The following is a 17,511-nucleotide window of genomic DNA, read 5'->3' as shown; positions in this document are numbered from 1 at the left end:
CGACAAATTATCCTCAGACTAGAACGAGCGCGATCTTTTCGGCCAATGTACTTGGTGGAAAGGCATGTGGCTAAAAGGTATATGGAGCGCTCGGTCCCCGTTGCGAAGTAGGGGGGTCTAGTCTGACTAAGGCGGTACATTGTTCGGCAACCAATCTCCACCAAGTTATGCACTACCGTACTGCGTAACGCCCTAACTAGATAGGAAACTCCTCCTTAACCTAGATGATTGTCACGCCCTCCGCTAATCATCCCCAATCCATCAACTCTACAAGTTTCATCCCTCATACCTCTCTTGTAAAATTTTGTGACTGCGAAAGCTGTCGCATTTGACACATATAGGGCTATACAACTAAAATCATCATCAAAACTGACAGCATCTATCCACTGAAGGCCGCGCCATGTCTCTGATTGCAAGCATACAATCCCCTTCGAATCGGATCGTTACGGGCACAATCGGTGCCGGTCTGCTAGCATCGCTCCTAGGCTGGTGTTATCGAGATTACCAGAACTTTCTCGCTCTGGGACCGGGAGGTCTCCCGTACAATTTGAAAGGTTGGGCCATCGTCACACTGTTTATTAGGCCATTTGCTATGAGCAAGTTCAAAGCAACATCCGTCGACGACTACCCGGAAAGTGGAGCCGCGGATATCGTCAAACAGCTCTCTGTCCGTCGCGGAGAGCGCGCTACATTGGGGGGTATAGCACCTCATCGCCAGCTGTCACAGTATGCTCCCGAGCATATGAGAGTGGTAAATGCAAAATGCCTTCATTTTTTTTCGATCAAAAAGGATAAATTAGCCTACCTGTTGTCAAATGTAAATAAACTAACATCCACCGCCAAGCATATGCAAAACCTGTTCAACAACGTTGTTGATCAATACCCGGAGCTTTTGGAGATGAAAAAGTCCTTGTACGAACGCCACCACGATGCGCTCTTTGTGTCCCCAAACCTGCTGCAAAGCCCAGATTCGCCGGTTCCGGCAACCGCGCGGCTGGCCCACGGCGAGATAGGGCACATGCACACCGACCTCTCCGTCCACCTTTACCTATCCCCAGCCGACGCACGCCAGATTATCCAAAAGAAGTGGGGGGAACGCCACAGGCTGTCGGTCCCCAAAACATCCTGGTTTAAAAACATGTTTGGCGTCGCTGACACTTACCTCATGATTTATGGCCCGAGGGATGAGGAGGAGATGGAGGTCTTCAAGGTAATACTCGCGAGGAGCATTTCTTTTATGACTGGAAAGGAGATATCTGAGGATCTCTAATGGACGAAGGCGCTGTGATTCTTGTATTTTGGTGTCTACCCACATCATCTCCCTACCCTATTGTAACAACAGTATAGTGATCATTGCGTGTGTAAGATTGGCTGGCTGACATTCTGTTCTATGCCAAACAATCCCCCTCTCGTCTGCTATTTCAAAATTGAGGGACATCGTGACGCATGTAAAGCTCTTCCGGACCTCCCATTAAGGCGGGGGGGCAGATGGAGCACCAAGCCTTTAAGGGTCTGCAAATTCCTTGGATCAGTTTTGGGCCACATGTTGAAGAAAAAGAGCACCGATAGTCAATCACACAAGGCCTTTATTTAATCGGCCATCTGACGTTTCCTTCAACTTATCTAACTCTGCAACTACTCTGCTATGTTCCCTTTTCTCAATTTTTCGTCTTTTCCAGATGCTCTTGATATCACAGGACCATCCCTAATGAGAGCTGCATCAGGGACTGCTTGAAAAGTCAAGCCTTGCCTTTGAAAGCCCGACCCACGATCGCGGACAAGGGACTCGGGAGAGTATCTTGTACTTCGGATTTCGAGACGACGGTTCCTACGGTCCTACCCCGCCCGACCTGGCCTACTTGAATACGGCATCCGACTCCTTGAACCCCTAAACAAGCACACAATGGTAGACAGCCCTCGTCCCCAACAAGCCGCCATTTAGGATTACCAATGAAGAGAATATAGAGTATCATTACTAGGCTCTAGCCATCGTTGTCCTTCAATAAAAGCTAGGTTCTATTGCAGCCAGGTCTCAGCCCTCCTCCCTCCCGTTATAGTTGGCGATGTGTTTGCATCGTCTTGAGACGCATCAGTACATTAATTTTTGGGCCACACCGCAACTAGGTCAATACGTTCATCCCGATTAGCAAACACCATTGTCGACACCTTTCAATTCGAACCCGCTTTCCCCCAGTTTGTCTCAACTTTTTTAAAGTTATTCTGCACAACCGAGAAATCCAAGAAGATAATCTCCAGAAGCAGCTGGCCCAAGAGGATACTTGTCTGTAGAGTACGGAACGAACGCTTTGACGTAGCGTCCGGTGGGAAACTGTCCTTGCAAAATACCGTTATCGCAGCCATTCTTCTTGTCGGGATCGCCGTCCTTGGCCTTTTGCGCATTGCCCCAAATAGATTCACACTGTAGAAGCCATCAGTTCTTCGTTCCCTATGCCGTTCTCGACGAAAACGGTAGGAGGGCGTCACTTACCGCATAAGTGTTCAACTTCAGTGAGTCGCATGTTTTACTCATGTCTGGAACTGCACTGCTGGTGCAGCACAGCTGGCCGGTCATCGCCTTGCCAGCACTCAAAGTGGCGGCGCCAAGTACAGCAACTGGAGCTGAAAGGAAGAAAATGAAAGCGTGCATTTTGTTAAATTTCAGGGCAAGAAAGCAGAGTAAGGGTGCGAGAGGCAGAATGAGAGTAATGAGTTGGATTGTTGCGAAAGGTGAAGAAATTTGAAATGGGGCGGAATAATAAATCCGGGGGTCAAAGTAGCTTATATACCTTGAACTTGGAGATGATTCGCTTTTGATTTTATGCAAGATCTCTGATAAAATTTCATTCAAGGACAGGCTGACCTGCATTTTGGAGTGATCTTATTTTGCCACAGGACGGCAAGGATTAATCAACGTCCTAAATGTGGCAAATCTATTATGAACCAATTATTCATGTCATATTCATGCCCAAAGACTCGAGCCATACACAGATAAAGCAAAGAATTCAGCAGTGCCGGCCTTTGGGAAATGTCTCGTCGGAGCCCCGTTAACCGGCTTGCTCAGCGGTACACCCACGCACATCATGGTGTACTGAATCAAAAGTCTCAAATGGAAGTTCCCAAAATTCCCCAAAAAAGAGCTATTTTGGAATGAACAATACTAGGACTAACCGACTGGAAGGTTCAGGCGTTGGAATTATAATAAAGATTAACATTATAAGTGTGAACCCTTCATTATACATACCCACAAGGCATAGCCCCAGGGCTATTCAGGGGCTAGCTGAAAATGCTGTCTACAGACTGAATTTAAACATCTCTAATCTAATTTGAAATTCCGGGGCATAATTATTAAATTAAAGCGAAAAAAAGTGTACATGTCGGCTTTTGAAATAGTAGTTTTGTTTCCATTAATAGCATCAATTTATGGCAAGACATTTGAGATTACTCCGCTCAGTCAATTGCCAGTCAGTGCCGTTCAATGCTAGGCTAGGGCAGATCCATGCCTGTTGAGGGCCTGAGGCTATAAGAGATGCCGGGCAGGACCGGAACCAGGAATGTGAGTTCGGCGTACCCAGAGGCGTCTTTTATTTTGTTTCTACTTTTGGGTGAAGTTTGGACTTGAACGTTAATCAATTTCATTCGTACCCCAAGCTGCCTCACAGACCCAGGCGCTGGACTTTTCGTATTTAACCCCCGAATCAATTCTCCACACTTTTCAATTTACTCGTCTTGACCCGTCTGGCAAACAAAGTTCTCTGATGAATGGTGGCAACTCAGACTTCGAGGCCATTCTGACCTTGCAGCCCCCTCCGCACACGGTTCATGTCTCGTCCACCCAAAAAAAAAAAAAAAAAAAAAAAAAAAAAAAAGAAAAAAAAGCCTTGCATTGCCTTTCTTCGTCTAATTGTACCAACTACACTTTGTTAAGTCTTGTCTGGTATTGCAATGATGGAGTAAAACCTTGAAACTGAACATATATAACGGCGAAATGGTCAGGCACCCTTCGGTGCGCTCCCTGATTAATGCCTCCAGATAGATATCCAACCAGAGCTTGGCCTGCTCTTAATCCCATCTGTGGGTATGGCTATTAGGAGATTTGGGGACTGACGACTCATGATCCCCAAATTTGGACTTGTGGCCAAGCTGCAACTTCGGAGCGTGATGTGTCACTGTGCTTCCCACCAACATAATTTCATAGCTTCGACTGCGGGGACAGAGCACCTTACCTAGCAGACCCACTATGCTAATATGCAATATAAAAAAGCACAGGCTGTGAAACTTACAGCGTTTGTTAGTGTATTGCCTACAAGAGCGAACGCGTAATAGGTTCTAGCAACTGCACGCCATTGGCGTGGGCCATTGCCTGATGATTGAAAACTCACATATGCTACTAAGGCTTGGGCTATAATATGATCAGCGACGCCGCCACATTCGCAGTCGACAGAGACAGCACACTGACACCGTATACTTCATGCAACATGGTCGGCTTACAGTCCGTGAAAATACACGTGGTTCGCATTAGTGGCGTCTGATGTTGTGGCTATTCTTTCACCAACATTCCAACATTCAGCCTCGAAAAAAAAAAAAAAAAAAAAAAAAAAAAAAAAAAAAAAAAAAAGCAAGCATTATTCATTCAGAATTACATCTTCCAGTCGTGCACGCCTAAGCGGCACTCTTCACGCGAGCAACATGATCAGTGACGAGGCACGTCCACTCGTCGGTATCGTGGTAGATGGTGAAGCTGTCGTCATGCGTTAGGCCGGTGCTGAGCCGGGTGCCGAGCTGCCAAAACCCGTCGCCGGCAATGCCCTTGGTCTCAAGCGCCCATTTTTGCCACTGGCTCTCGACGGAACAATGCCCCTTGTCAGAGGGTACTCCATCTGTGAGTTCGTTAGCAAATGTGCAGAGTAGAGAGGACGTGGGATATCGGATGGCTTACATTCTTCCATGTAGCAGGGCTTTCCGGCGTCGACGCACTTGGATCCGTGCGACTTGATCCAGTTGTACGCAAAGCTCAACGGGGCGTTCCCTATTCCAAGTTAGTTTTTTTTTTTTTTTTTTTTTTTTTCAAACCGAGGTAAATCGGACCAAGTGTCAAGGAGCGCTTCGCCTACATGTCGTGGGATACATGTGAAAAGTCCCAAAGTCAATCGTCTTGATCTGTAGATTGCGCCAAAAGTCGGTGCCCCAGACGAGCCAGTACGGCGTCCAGACGTCCCCGGTCAACCCCTGGCCCTCGTCGCCGAGAGAGACGAGGTGGTTCGGATCAAGCGACTTGACCAGCTCCGACGTCTTGGTGGCCCAGTTGAAGATGTCGTCGGTGCTGCACAGGAAGCACCGGGGCTCGTTGGCCAGCTGCCAGGCAAAGATGGCGGGCGACGAGGCGTAGCGGGACACGACGGCCTTGATGTAGGCCTGGTACTGCGCCTGGGCCGGCTCGTGCTTGAACCACGTCGAGGATCCTCTGCCGAAGACGGCCTCGTACGCGGGCACGCCGCCGTAGTCCTTCCAGTTGTTGACAAAGGGGACGATGAGCTTGAGGCCGCGCTTCTCGGCGCCGGCGACGATGTAGTCGAGCCGCTGCAGGCCGTTGGGGCCGTCGTTGATGATGGACCCCGAGGCCGAGAGGTACTGGAACCAGACCGTGTTGGGGTCCGTCGGGATGGTCGTCACGTCGTTGAAGCCCCAGATGCGCAGGATCTTGATGCCCGACGCTGCGATCTGATCCAGGGCGAGGTCCACGTCGGCACTGTTGGTGAGGAACGGAAGCCAGTACGCGTTGGTGCCGACCAGGTACTGCGTTTCCCCGTCGATCGTGAAGCGGGTGCCGTTCGTCGTGGCGAAGCCAGCCGGGACAGATCGCGGCTGCGGCTGCTGCGACTCGGCGGCCGGGCCAGAGCTGCGGGCCTGGGGCAAAGTCAGTGCCGATGCCCCGGCGCCCGCAAGCAAGACGGCCAAAAGATTGGAAAGCCTCATCATGCGTCTTCACCTGAGATTTGTCCCCGAAAGTTGGCGATGAATGCTGGGATGCGAACCTCCCGGGTCTACAAGAGGTGCCGCCCCGGGGCGGGGGGGTAGTTAGCGATTAATGGGTGGATTCTGGAGCCGGCCAAGGGCTCATCGTGAGCACCTCAATACTACATTATCACCCCGTAACCTCGGCTATGAGCAAAATGAAGGGTTACAGTGCCTGTCTGTACGCAGTACGCAGCATGTGGGGCGACTTTACCGAAATTGCCTTGATTTACCTCTCGGTGCAGTGGCGATGGGCCCGATAAGCGAGATTCGATAAACATCAATCGAAGAAAGTTTAAACTGCCACTTTTCTTAAACCAAAACATCTCTACAATCGCGTTATATTTCTTGCCAGAAGTAGCTAGCCTCGTAGAACATGTGTCTTGAGAGCCCGTGTGACTGGTTCATCTTTCGTATCATCGTATCTGTCGTCGACATTGTCGGCGTCGTGGGGCGGCGTGCGCAACTATATGAAATCCATCGGATTGGTGATGCCGCGAACCCGGCGGATGCGGCATGATGGACAATTCTCCGCACGTGCTCTTCATTAGGCACAGCATTAAAGGCAATCTCTCCGGCCCGCCGATGCAACCAAACCCCCCTGACCGAAACAGGTAATGCCGCTAAACCGGCGGCGGAATTTCCCTGGATTTATTTACTTTACGCGTCACACCCACGCGTGCCGAGGTCCGGGAAATCGTAGTGGACAGAATCGTTTTTAATTACGCGCTTCAGGCTTCGGTGATTCTGACTGCGAATAGTGGAGAGTGATACAATTCTGTTGCCCCGCGACTTGGCAGCAACTATCCAAAATGGCGTTGTAAGTATATTTCGAACACCCCGTTACCGAGAAAAAGGTAGGGTACGTTAACATACTAAATTGAACATCGATATTTGACAAGTAGTTGCATGGTAATTAGAGGCAATTTGGTCGATCAGGTCTGAAAATAATATAAAACGCTTACTAGCCTACGCTATTTGGCAACAAAGCAGAAGACTTAAATTTCTAGGTTTGGTTTTATTTGTCCTTCAAACAGTAAACTTGACGGGACTTGGTTTTTATTTCTGTCACTAGAAATGTTATACCTATTCTGAGCCTTTTTGCCAGGATTCGGGGATATTGTTTATGAGCATTTGGCGCAATGGCGCGGATTTGATCGAACAAAAGAGTGTTCACCTGTTGATGGAATATTATTTCATTTGCTGCACATACCAGTGTTTCCATGGTCAAATAAAACTAATAAACGATCGAGGCAAGCGGGGAAAGAAACAAGAAAAAAAAATAAAAATAAAAGGCTTGGGCCAAAAACAAAAGTCCTCCTGCATTAACCGAAGCAAAAGGAGAAAGCAACAAACAAGAAGGCGACCATTCTACGCAACACTGATCTCCTCCAAAATGACATAACCTCCCCTATTAACAGCTCCACGAACCACTGTTGCCATGGGGTTTGACCCAATAGCGATTTTTTTTGGCGGGGGCGTAAGGTTGTGACGAGGCTTCTTTTAGTGGTTCTTCCATGGCTTGACAGACCACTGTTTTATCATGTAAGTATGGATGAGTCTTATCGTGTCCGGCTTCCTGAACGACCCTCCTCACATGTCGTCGAGCAACGGGTTTGCGGAGCCAGTGACTCTCCTGCGACCCTGCTCTCGGTTTCCGGAAATAAGATCGTCAGGCTCAGGGTTGCCATAAGGATACTTGCCCAGTGGGGATTTTCCCGGAGGCTTGTAGTCGAGATTTGGTTTTTGTTTTTTCCTGTGATCTTTCGCTAGCCGGCGGTAGAAATTCGCGGGACCCTTTATTACAAAAGAGTCTTCTTCTGTAGGCTGTGAGAACATGTCGAGCAGCGGGTTCGCGGAATCCGTCTCCTTTGGGTTCCCTCGCTTTTGGATGCTGTAAGCCTCTTCGGCAGGGGCATTGCCGTTCTGATATCTAGCGGGAGAGGACGGGCCCGGGGACTTGGAGTTCCTGCCTGATTCTTCGTGCCTTTTGACATTGCTTTGGATAACCCGGGAGGACGGCCTGGGAATTCTTGGGGGCAGAGCGGCCGGTTTGGGAACCTTTGGAGGAAGAGAGGACTGTTTCTCTTGGCGAGACGGTCTCAGAAAACTGGGTTTCTGTGGCTTCTGCTTCCGAGCCGCCTTGTTGAAAACGATGATCCTGTTTTCTCTGCACATTTGGGCGTTGCCAGGTTTGGTGTTGCATTCGTAAAAGTCCCTGTACGTCTTCGGCGTCTCCCACATGGATGAGCTGCACGACAGCTCGGGGGTGCCACGAAGCTTATCGATCCAGGGGCGGTGGCAGCAGTTGATGGCGTTCTCGGCTTTTCCCGGGATGCAGCAGTGGTTGTTGCCATTATCCACTGGGCCCCCTAACCCTCTGATGTGCCAACTGGGGCACTTTGGGCGGGCCGTTTGCGGTCTGTATTGTACTTTCGACTGGACGACCTTGGGAGAGGGAGCAGGCGCCTGGGAGGATCCAAATTGACACCAGCTTGGTAGCCAGCCTGATGGTAACCAACCGGCTCGGCGATAAATACCTCCGGACTTGGGGCAGGCGCCGTTCGGTGTTGATGATAGTGAGGCGGCGCCGGCGGCGCTGACAGCCAAGGTGGACAAGAACGTTGAGGAATGCATTTTTTGATTTTCAATTGTTTTCCATTAGTAATCACTTGTCCTGGCTAACCTTGAGCCCCTGGTTTGTCTTCTGAATGAATAAACTAAGGTAGAATTATGGAGGAAGGCAGTAATCCCTCGGTTCAAAGATGAACAAAAAATAAAAAGTATAATAAATAAAAAAACGGCAATCTGAGAAAGAAAGAAACAAAGAAAAAAAAAACAAAGGAAAGGTTAGAGTTTAGAAACGAGCGTCCTGTGTTGCCTGGAGAAAAAAGGGGGACAGGCAGAAAATCCGGGATAAAAAACAAGAGAGAATCCTTATATGTCGTCGAATCTACATAAAAATGCAATTTGACCAAGATCCTAAATGACAGGAGCATCCCAGCAAAAACAGGGATATTTCTATTGTTTGTCATGGCCTTTTTGGCTGCATGTTCGTTGAATGGGTCGTGCAAAAGGCTACTACCAAGTGTGGATCCATGGACTTGATTTGGACTGTTGACGGTACCTTGGCAGGTGAATAGCCCAAAATAGCGCATTTTGGGCACCCGTTTGCTTTTTCGCCCCCCGTATTTTCTGGGGTTGGTTACCAAACAAGGTTATGACCCAGCTTTGAAACCTTGTACGAGATCAGATGCCACTTCTAGACGTGCCACCTTAGATGCCTTATGAAACATGACGTGAAAATCACAGCGGCGATCTTTCGGTGAAATAGTGCATTCACGAGGAACTTGACATGTTTAGGCGCTGTACCTTATTTCTGCGCTTAGGTTAATGGCATTGCAGTATTGCGTTGTTTAGCCTGTAGTGGTGTTTGTATTGGAGTAGACCATGCCGCTGGTTCGAAAACCGAGAAAACAATAAATACACAAGTTCGACAAGCTCGGCACGCATTCATTTCCGTCCCGATCGTCACCTATCTTGCATGATTCGAATCCCAACTTGCTAGTACAAGCTTTCCTCACCGAGGCAATGTAAATCCCGGCCCCCGGGGGCAAGGGACGACTATTCTATGCCTGTATAGATATTGCTTGAGGGAATTGCTCTTTTTTTATTTTTTATTTTTATTCCTTGTGAGGAGCATATCCTGCACTTTTCAAGCTGTGCGGATTGGCATCACGCCTTCTATTTTGTTACCACTCCAAGTCAAGAATCGCCTTTGCTTTTTACCAGGTGTCGGGGAACTTTAGATTTACTTGTGTGTTTTCTCGGCGACTTCAGCGGTCACTGGGCCCGTAAACTCCGATGGAATCGGCAACGGTTGTGGTACCTGTGTCTAACCCTCACCTGCCAGTAACCTGGATGTGGGACTTGACGCGAGAGTAGGGTTAGTTCGGGCTGCCTGTTTGCTGCGTGGCTCGGAGTGGGAGTTTCGTGACCAGGAGGTGTTTCCCGTATTGCTCAAAAAGCAAAGCCTTGATGCCGTCTACAGGACAACAGCTTCATTATAAACGCTGTTTTGGAGGCAGTCTTGATCATTATATCCATGCCGAACCATACTATTTGCAAATCAACTAGTCCAATTTTGAACTTGCAGCACGAGAGCCGTGTCAAACCGGGGGCCGTCTGATCACGGAGTTGGGCGGTTCCGTTGACAAATCATGGGCTTCCGGGACTCGGCATGCCTTAGTAAGATAGTTACCTGGGTTAGCTTTGGTAAATTTCAATCCTGCTGGTGGGCAGGAAGGTAAAATATAATATTTCTTCCTTGACCTCGCGGAGTGGAACTGTCAAGTCCCTGTTCTCTATTAATAACAACGCGCGTCTCAAATGCAAGCCATCTATTCTCTCTAGGCGCAGCACAGCACCGAAGCATCTCTGGAGGTATGATCCTTGGATGCTGTATTATTTCCTGCAAAGTAAATATACTGCTCTTGCATCTCTCGTCTCCAGGCTTGCGCCCAGTAACTGGAGATGCTGTCGGAGACCTACAACGTGGTGTAAAGAAAAAGCCATCAGTGCGACGGCATCAAATTCAGAACCTACGGCTCATCACATCCGAAAATATCGCTTTTAAGGAGTTTAGCGGGGATGCAGGGGAGGAGTTAACCAAATGGAAACCGAAGATGTCTACGATAGTCAGGGTCCATCGACGCAATCCAGCTCAAATTGCCTGCCTTTGGTTAGATGTCTAGGTCTTTGACTAAGAATCATTGCTGGGTTGTTTGCAGGAAGTGGGAGACTATTTTTCCATAGCCGGAGTACCCTTTGGCAAGGGTCTAGCAAAAGAACAAAAAAAAAAAAAAAAAAAAAAAAAAAAAAAAAAGCTGCCAACGGCCCGCCAAGCTTGTAATTTTTTCCACTTTGGTGATGTGCACAACCTCCCTCCGCTTCCTTCGCAGTGGCTGTGGTCACGATTTGTCCTGTCAACGTTGATCTATTTCGCCTTCTTCATTTCAAATAGTTGTCAGCCTGAACTCCTACTGGGCTTCTATTTTTGTTCCAATAGACCAACGCTATGCTGCTAATATTCACGCACCAGGAACAGATTTCTTAGCAAGACCAGGACTAGGCAATTCTCAAGCCAGACGTTGAAATGAGGCCAGCTACCTGGGCTGAGGTGCAAGTGAAAGTTGGATTTCTTCATCATGAACCTTGCATAAATCCAATTATTACATCATCCACTTTGCATAAACCACAATTATTAGTACATTTTATAAAATCATTAGCATCATCGTTTTTCGAACAATGCCACCCAGGCAAGAGGAGGGGGAAGATCAACATCAAGTCAAGAATGTGCGCAAACGAGCCCCAACATTTTGGGTCAAGGCAGGCAAAAGCAAAGATCAAATGATGCAAAGATCTTTATGATAACGAGCAGAGACAAGTCTAAGCTGCTTATTCAAATGGAATGATTAGGTGGAGAAATGAGGGCGTCTGTTTGAGGATGCTGCCGTGTATCAAGGCATCTAGGTATAAACCTGTTTTATCAAGACGTTTGAGTTTGATCATGACCCAATGCTACGGCTCTCTAGGTACCTCCTCAGTCAATTGGTAGGACAATTGGTAGGCTTCTAAACAAGCTCATATCCAAGTATGAGGTGAGTGTGCACCTACCAATGGGCTAATCAATTACTTTCTGACCCTAGATTTGCATGGCGACTGTTCAGAGGCGTGTCAGATATTGGTTGAGCAAAAAGATTCCCCTGCCCAATTTAATAAAAGTAGCGGGATGTGTAAAGAGGAAGTTGTATCCTGGTCATTTCAGTTAGTCTAGAGCGGTCCAAAAAAAAAAAAGAAAAAAAAAGAGGCAAATTGTGAAGATGAGCTAAATATTTATTACTTCCCGTCGGTTCGTCCGGTGCAACCTGTTCCAGGTGGCAGGCAAGCTATACCTTGCGACTGAGTTGGGCTGTGGTGATCGACCTTCTGAGCTTCCCAAATAAAGACGTCCCAGGCTTAAAGTTTTGCAGTGGGACTTTCCAGAGCTATTATTAGCTTGGAAAACAAGGATTTTGCCCCCATTTGGATTTAATTATATTTCTTTTTTGCAACATGCGCAGATCTACGTACGCGGTTTCAGAGCCTCCCCAGAGCAAAAACGGGCTGCTCTTCTTGGATACTAACTTTGAATGATTTCCATACAAATATAATTCAGAAACCGTGAATCATTGCCGAATGGGTTTTGTAATTTTCGGCTTGAGACAAAGTTTAGTAAATTTGTCGGACGCATATGTCCGGCGGGTGACATAAGCCGCAACAGCGGTCAGCCCTAGCCGCACCGAGCAGAGGTTAAAGGAACAAGGAATTGGCCCGGATAATATGAAGGACCGTCGCATCGGACCGAGTCACGAACTGTTATTTATCCTGCCGACCCAAAGTTTAAACGGGATAAAATAAAACGTGATGCAACTATACGAAATGCCAAACAGTCGTCTAACAATCACCCTTGAGTTATTTTTGAGACATGATATACTCCACGTCAACCATTATTAACTTGCCAGTACGTCAGTAATGGGTATTAAACACTTGGCTAAAACGCGTGGTGTTTCAATATTCATACCTGTAATACAATCACCCTTTTGTGTTTGACACCTTTAACAATACTGATGAGATTTTATAAAAGGTTGGCAACACCACTGTCAAGTTGCTCAAATTTCCAGAGCGTTGACAAACCGATTTGCTCGCTGCTCTACGTCTGGTGGACATTTTCGCCTAACAAACATTTGCGTTGCTCACTACTCAATTCATCTCATTGTTAAGATGCAGTGGTTCCTTATCACCCTTTTAGCGTTATTCGCTAACGTCCCCATTGTTTATGCTGCAAGCGTAGGTTGCTGTTTTCCCATGATCAGACTTTTGTGGTAGGATTTAACTTTGCTAACTGAATATATGCCGGCACAGACTTGCAAATGCACGCCAAAGACGACCGGCCAAACACAAAGCAATGCCATTAAGGTTACAAATTCTTGCTGCAGTAAAACTACATTTGGTAATGTTGGTGAAATCACCGGAATCTCCAAGGATGGAATTTGCGACTTTACAGCAAACCCTGGTTTTTCCAATTTATCTGTAAGTACATGGTGTAAATCCAAACATCTAAACACTGTGGTGGAACAACCGAATCAAAGCTAACCTGGTTGCCAGGCTGCTGAAGCGTCAACCGCATTCAACGAATGCTGTATTCAGTCTTCACTAGATACTGTCGCAGGAACTTGCAATTGATAACGGACGGCTGAGTGGTAGACTAGCAGCACCCACGGTTATCGGAGAAAGGAAGGCTTACAAATTGAAGCGGGGGAAGCTTTGAAAACAAGATCCCCGATAAGTTGCCGGTCGTATGATTAAATGGATATTTATAGCTCCAAAAAAAAAAAATAAAAAAAAAAAAAAAATAAAAACCTCTCAACATCACTTACTCAGCTAACTGAAATTTCTGGCAAGCCAGGCAGTGGCTGGCAACGGTCAAAAGGGGGCACGACTGGTAGTCAGTCAGCAACTTCTGTTTTAGCGAAAGTGTTCCTTTGGGCTTTCTCGGGACGGAAGCAACCATCCTAAACTGGGAGTTTTATGGCATTTGCAAGCCTCGACGTTGTCGGGCTAGGTGAGAGTGGGAAGAATGGCCGACAAGGATATCCCAGCAACAAAGGCCGGGGCGTGCTGGCTTTTTCATTGGGTAAAAAGTAACCATGTGTCAATTTTCAAAAAGCTGTCATTGGTGCACAGGCCCCGAGAGCATTTTGTTTAAAAGTGCGTACGGACATGCACGAGGTTAGGCATTCGCTCCCTGCGAGCTCAAGACGGAGAAGTAGCCGGGAACTCATGGATTCGTAACGTCGCCTTTTGACATCGGAAGACAAAGTCTCATTGTTCAAAATTCCAGTCGCCTTTCTAGTTTCCCTGGACAAACACTTGCTGCCGCGTAAGAAAAACAGTAAATATCAAGTCTCCATCGCCTTCGGTATAGCGCCTAGGCAACAAGCGAGTCATTGTCCGATGCATGGATTGCCCACTTGATTTCCCCTTGACTTTCACCCAAAGCTGCTATTGCCAGACTAATCAACATGAACTGTTCAACGCTTATTGTGATAAAAATACCATATGTAGTTATCGTGTTTCGAATCAAAAACAGTTGTAGTCAACAAAAAGTCCAGCCACGCAGTGGCGTCTCCGTTATCCGAAATCCTCGATGCATAAGCACATAATGGACCCGGTTTATAACTAAGCAAGATTTGCGATACCCGATGAATGCACGATAGACACGCATGGCAATTCGCCAATCTTGATTAGAACATATGGAAATGAGAGAAACAAGGAAAAGAAAGAATAATAAAAACGAATGTGCCGACCAGAAACGTTCGATGGTTGAGAGAAGGTCACCGCCGCCTTTGAGATATGCCATAAAACATAAATGAGGCACCTTATCCCCACAGTCGGATTTGCGAACGGTGCGCGTCAGGATGACCAAACCATCAACTAGTTTTTCGTACACCGTCCTTAAAATTGTTTACGAAATCATTCCAATCTTTAGGGCAGCCCGGCCGATTTTCGCATTCGAAGTAACAATGGAACGCGAAATTTTCGTCAAAATGAATGTCATTTTCGGCCAAGAGATTGCGTTTGCATTTATCCCAGCATTCTTCAAATGTCAGTGGAGCCACCTGGCGAGGAGGGGAGCCGTTGTTAAATGTCCCTCCAGCCACCTGGCGAGGAGGGGAGCCGTTGATGAGGCTACTTGCCACGGCGGCCAAGCCAAGCTGAGCGGTCGCAAAGATGGCTAGATTCGCAGTTTGGAGACGCATTTTGTCAAGTTCAGATAAAGTGAAACGGGTTTGAAAATAAAATAAGGTTGTGCAGGTCGGTTTTTAAAGGTAGGATCGCAAAGGAAAGACTAGGTGGACGAAAGTTCAGATGTAAAGGTTGTAAAGGTTGTAAAGGTAGCTTGTTTTATAACAAATCGACAAGGTTATTTATTGATAGCCCAGTCAGCTTTGTCGGCGTAATTTGACTTTTGATTTTTTAGCAGAAGTGGGGTTGTAAATATTAATTACTATTTTCTGGTTTTGGTGCTTATGTTTATTTTATCCTATTTTTTTTTTGTCACCGCCCCACCGCGGCCCCTGTTATTGTGTTTCTCTCGCTTTTTCCTTTTCCTGGAAAATTACAATTTTACGAGATATTGATTAAGCCTTTATATATAAATCTTTGATTAGTCTCCTATAGTAAATTAAACATTTTGATAACCTCCTGAAGTGTACGGTGATTTGTTTTTAGATGATTCTATTCGCGTATATAAAAATCAAGTGGAAATCTGTAGACATTTGTGGACCTAGGGTTCTAGAATAAATTGAGTTGTATGAAAAAGTCACTTGGCTAACATGGGCAAATTACTCGTTGTTATTAACTTATGTCAATAAATAATCTGCTTTACAACGAAACTCCGAAAATAGAAAAGTAATTGCATAAAGTTCACAAGTGCGACTTGTTTATGAACTATTTGAAATTGTATTTGTTGTGTACGGTGTTTTATCTTGCTATATTTAAATAATTCAATATTACGAGATTATGCCATTTTCGATTCCTGTATAAATGAGCGATTAACTGAATCTACAAAAATGCCATAACAACAGCCGAAGAATGTTGAACATTGCAAATATGAGAAGGGTTATTACAAAGTGCAGAAACCTTATTACTTAGGTGAACGTAGGTTTTGGTTTGTGCTTTGGTTAATTAATTCTGTGGTCGGAGGTAACGAGCCCATCTGAATCCCATACGTGGCCATGTTGGGGTAACAGCGGCCTGGCGAAAAATTGCGTCACTGAAGGATTTCGCAGCCCAACACAGCACCGTTGAACTATGGTTCGCCAAGTACTTTTTCTCCACTACAGTAACTACAGTAGGCCAAGCCCGATCGATCACAGCTTGATTATGTATGTAGCTTAATAGTAGCCTGGTCGTGTGGAGCTGCAACAGGCAATATGTGTGGAATTAAAAGTTGAATACCAATAGTAAAAAGTCACCTTTTGTTTTTAGTTTTCAATACGGTACCACTGTGAATAGTTTCCAAGCTTTAATTGTTAGTGTGAGAACGGCACTCATTTTTCTTGAAGCAAAGCCCCAGACCTGCCCATGGGGTTGTCAGCGCTCGTTACATGCCACCGAGCTTCCTCCAATCCCCAACTTTATTGTACAAGACTCATCTATATACATCCAACTAGGCTCAAGTAGCTAGATTTTCAACAGCCTCTTTGCATTGCGATAGGCAATATCCTTGTACTCCTCCTCATTAACCAAGCCACTCTCCCTCAGGCTTTCCATGAATTCTTTGCCCTGGGTATTGTTACCAAAGGGATAGTCTACGCTGTGCATCACCCGGGTCGCATTCGTCACCTCCAGCAGCGTGTACATGGCAGCCAGGCTAAAGTAGCCGCCAAAGGTCACGTACACGTTGTTGGCGTACACGTCCGTCACGTTCCTGCCCGTAGATGTCTCCCCGGACCGTCGCAGACGCGATTCCACCCGGCCCAGATAGTACGGCACCAACTCGCCCATGTGGCCCAGCACCACCTGCAGCGTCGGGTGGCGGTCAAACACGCCCGCGGCGAAGAGCTTGAGGAAGCTCAGGCCTGCATTGGAGTGCCAGCCCCAGGTCGACGTGCCGAGGCGGACGGCGTCCGAGTCCGAAAGGATGGAAGACTCGTTCGTGCCGGGCAGCGAGGATGCGTAGAGGCCGCCCGTGCGCAGCATCTCATCCTGCGGAGGGTAGCAAGGGTGGAGGTAGATGGGCACCTGAAGCTCCGCCAACGCGGCCCACAAGACGTCGTAGGCGGGGGCGTCGTAGAAGTAGTACCCGTCCCCGCCGTTTGCCGCCTCGGTCCTGTTCTCGGACCCGGTGCGGGTGGTTGCACCGTTGGGCGCCCCGCGGTCGCCCACAAAGTGCGCGTCGACGAGCGCGCCGACGAAGCCTAGCTCCCGGACACAGCGGCGCAGCTCCGCGGCCGCCTCGTTGGGGAAGGCCATGGGCAGGGCGCAGAAACCCCGGAAGCGGCCGTCGTTGTTGGGGTCGACGACGCGCGCATGCAGGGCGTCGTTGGCGGCGCGGACGTCGTCGACCAGGCGCATTGCCTTTTGCGAGGTGGCCACGTGTGACACGACCTGGATCGCGACGTTGCCCTCGTCCATGGCGGCGATGCGTTCCGGGCCGACCTCGAGCAGGCGGGGGATGCGGCTCCGGATCCCCTGCAGCTCGGTGGCAATGTTTTCCATGTAGAGCTCCTGGAACGAGGGTGCGAGCCAGTGCTCCTCGAGTGTTATGAAGGAGATGTCATCCCCTTCATCGGACGCGCAGCTGGTGTCGTAGGTGTCGTCGGGAATAGCGACACCAGCTGCCAGTCTGGTGATGGAGGCAAGCAGGAGGAGAGACCGAAGAAGAGGTGCCAT

At 47.7% G+C, this 17,511-nt stretch overlaps 5 protein-coding genes across 5 annotated transcripts; 1 reads left to right on the top strand and 4 right to left on the bottom strand.

The window, feature by feature from the left end:
* Positions 1-376: 376 nt before the first annotated feature.
* On the top strand, positions 377-1,270 carry PpBr36_02671 (uncharacterized protein; the record flags this gene model as incomplete). The annotated part of the gene is made up of 2 exons (XM_029889849.1): positions 377-751; positions 845-1,270. Coding segments are annotated over 2 exons (801 nt in total), but the record flags the coding sequence as incomplete, so codon positions are not given.
* Positions 1,271-2,215: 945 nt separating this feature from the next.
* PpBr36_02670 (uncharacterized protein) lies at positions 2,216-2,647 on the bottom strand (the record flags this gene model as incomplete). The annotated part of the gene is made up of 2 exons (XM_029889848.1): positions 2,216-2,419; positions 2,489-2,647. The coding sequence occupies 2 exons, from the start codon at positions 2,645-2,647 to the stop codon at positions 2,216-2,218; spliced, it is 363 nt and encodes a 120-aa protein (XP_029752863.1).
* Positions 2,648-4,659: 2,012 nt separating this feature from the next.
* Positions 4,660-5,976, bottom strand: PpBr36_02669 (uncharacterized protein; the record flags this gene model as incomplete). Its single annotated transcript, XM_029889847.1, has 3 exons — positions 4,660-4,877; positions 4,937-5,026; positions 5,112-5,976. The coding sequence occupies 3 exons, from the start codon at positions 5,974-5,976 to the stop codon at positions 4,660-4,662; spliced, it is 1,173 nt and encodes a 390-aa protein (XP_029753692.1).
* A 1,629-nt stretch (positions 5,977-7,605) lies between these two features.
* On the bottom strand, positions 7,606-8,649 carry PpBr36_02668 (uncharacterized protein; the record flags this gene model as incomplete). The annotated part of the gene is made up of 2 exons (XM_029889846.1): positions 7,606-8,519; positions 8,553-8,649. 2 exons carry the CDS (start codon positions 8,647-8,649, stop codon positions 7,606-7,608), a joined length of 1,011 nt encoding a protein of 336 aa, XP_029753691.1.
* Positions 8,650-16,299: 7,650 nt separating this feature from the next.
* PpBr36_02667 (uncharacterized protein) lies at positions 16,300-17,511 on the bottom strand (the record flags this gene model as incomplete). Its single annotated transcript, XM_029889845.1, has 1 exon — positions 16,300-17,511. The coding sequence occupies one exon, from the start codon at positions 17,509-17,511 to the stop codon at positions 16,300-16,302; it is 1,212 nt and encodes a 403-aa protein (XP_029753695.1).

This window comes from Pyricularia pennisetigena, chromosome 3 (genome assembly GCF_004337985.1).
Source record: "Pyricularia pennisetigena strain Br36 chromosome 3, whole genome shotgun sequence".
In the NCBI taxonomy this organism is placed as follows: Eukaryota; Fungi; Ascomycota; class Sordariomycetes; order Magnaporthales; family Pyriculariaceae; genus Pyricularia; species Pyricularia pennisetigena.
This window is presented reverse-complemented; position numbering and strand designations above follow the sequence as displayed.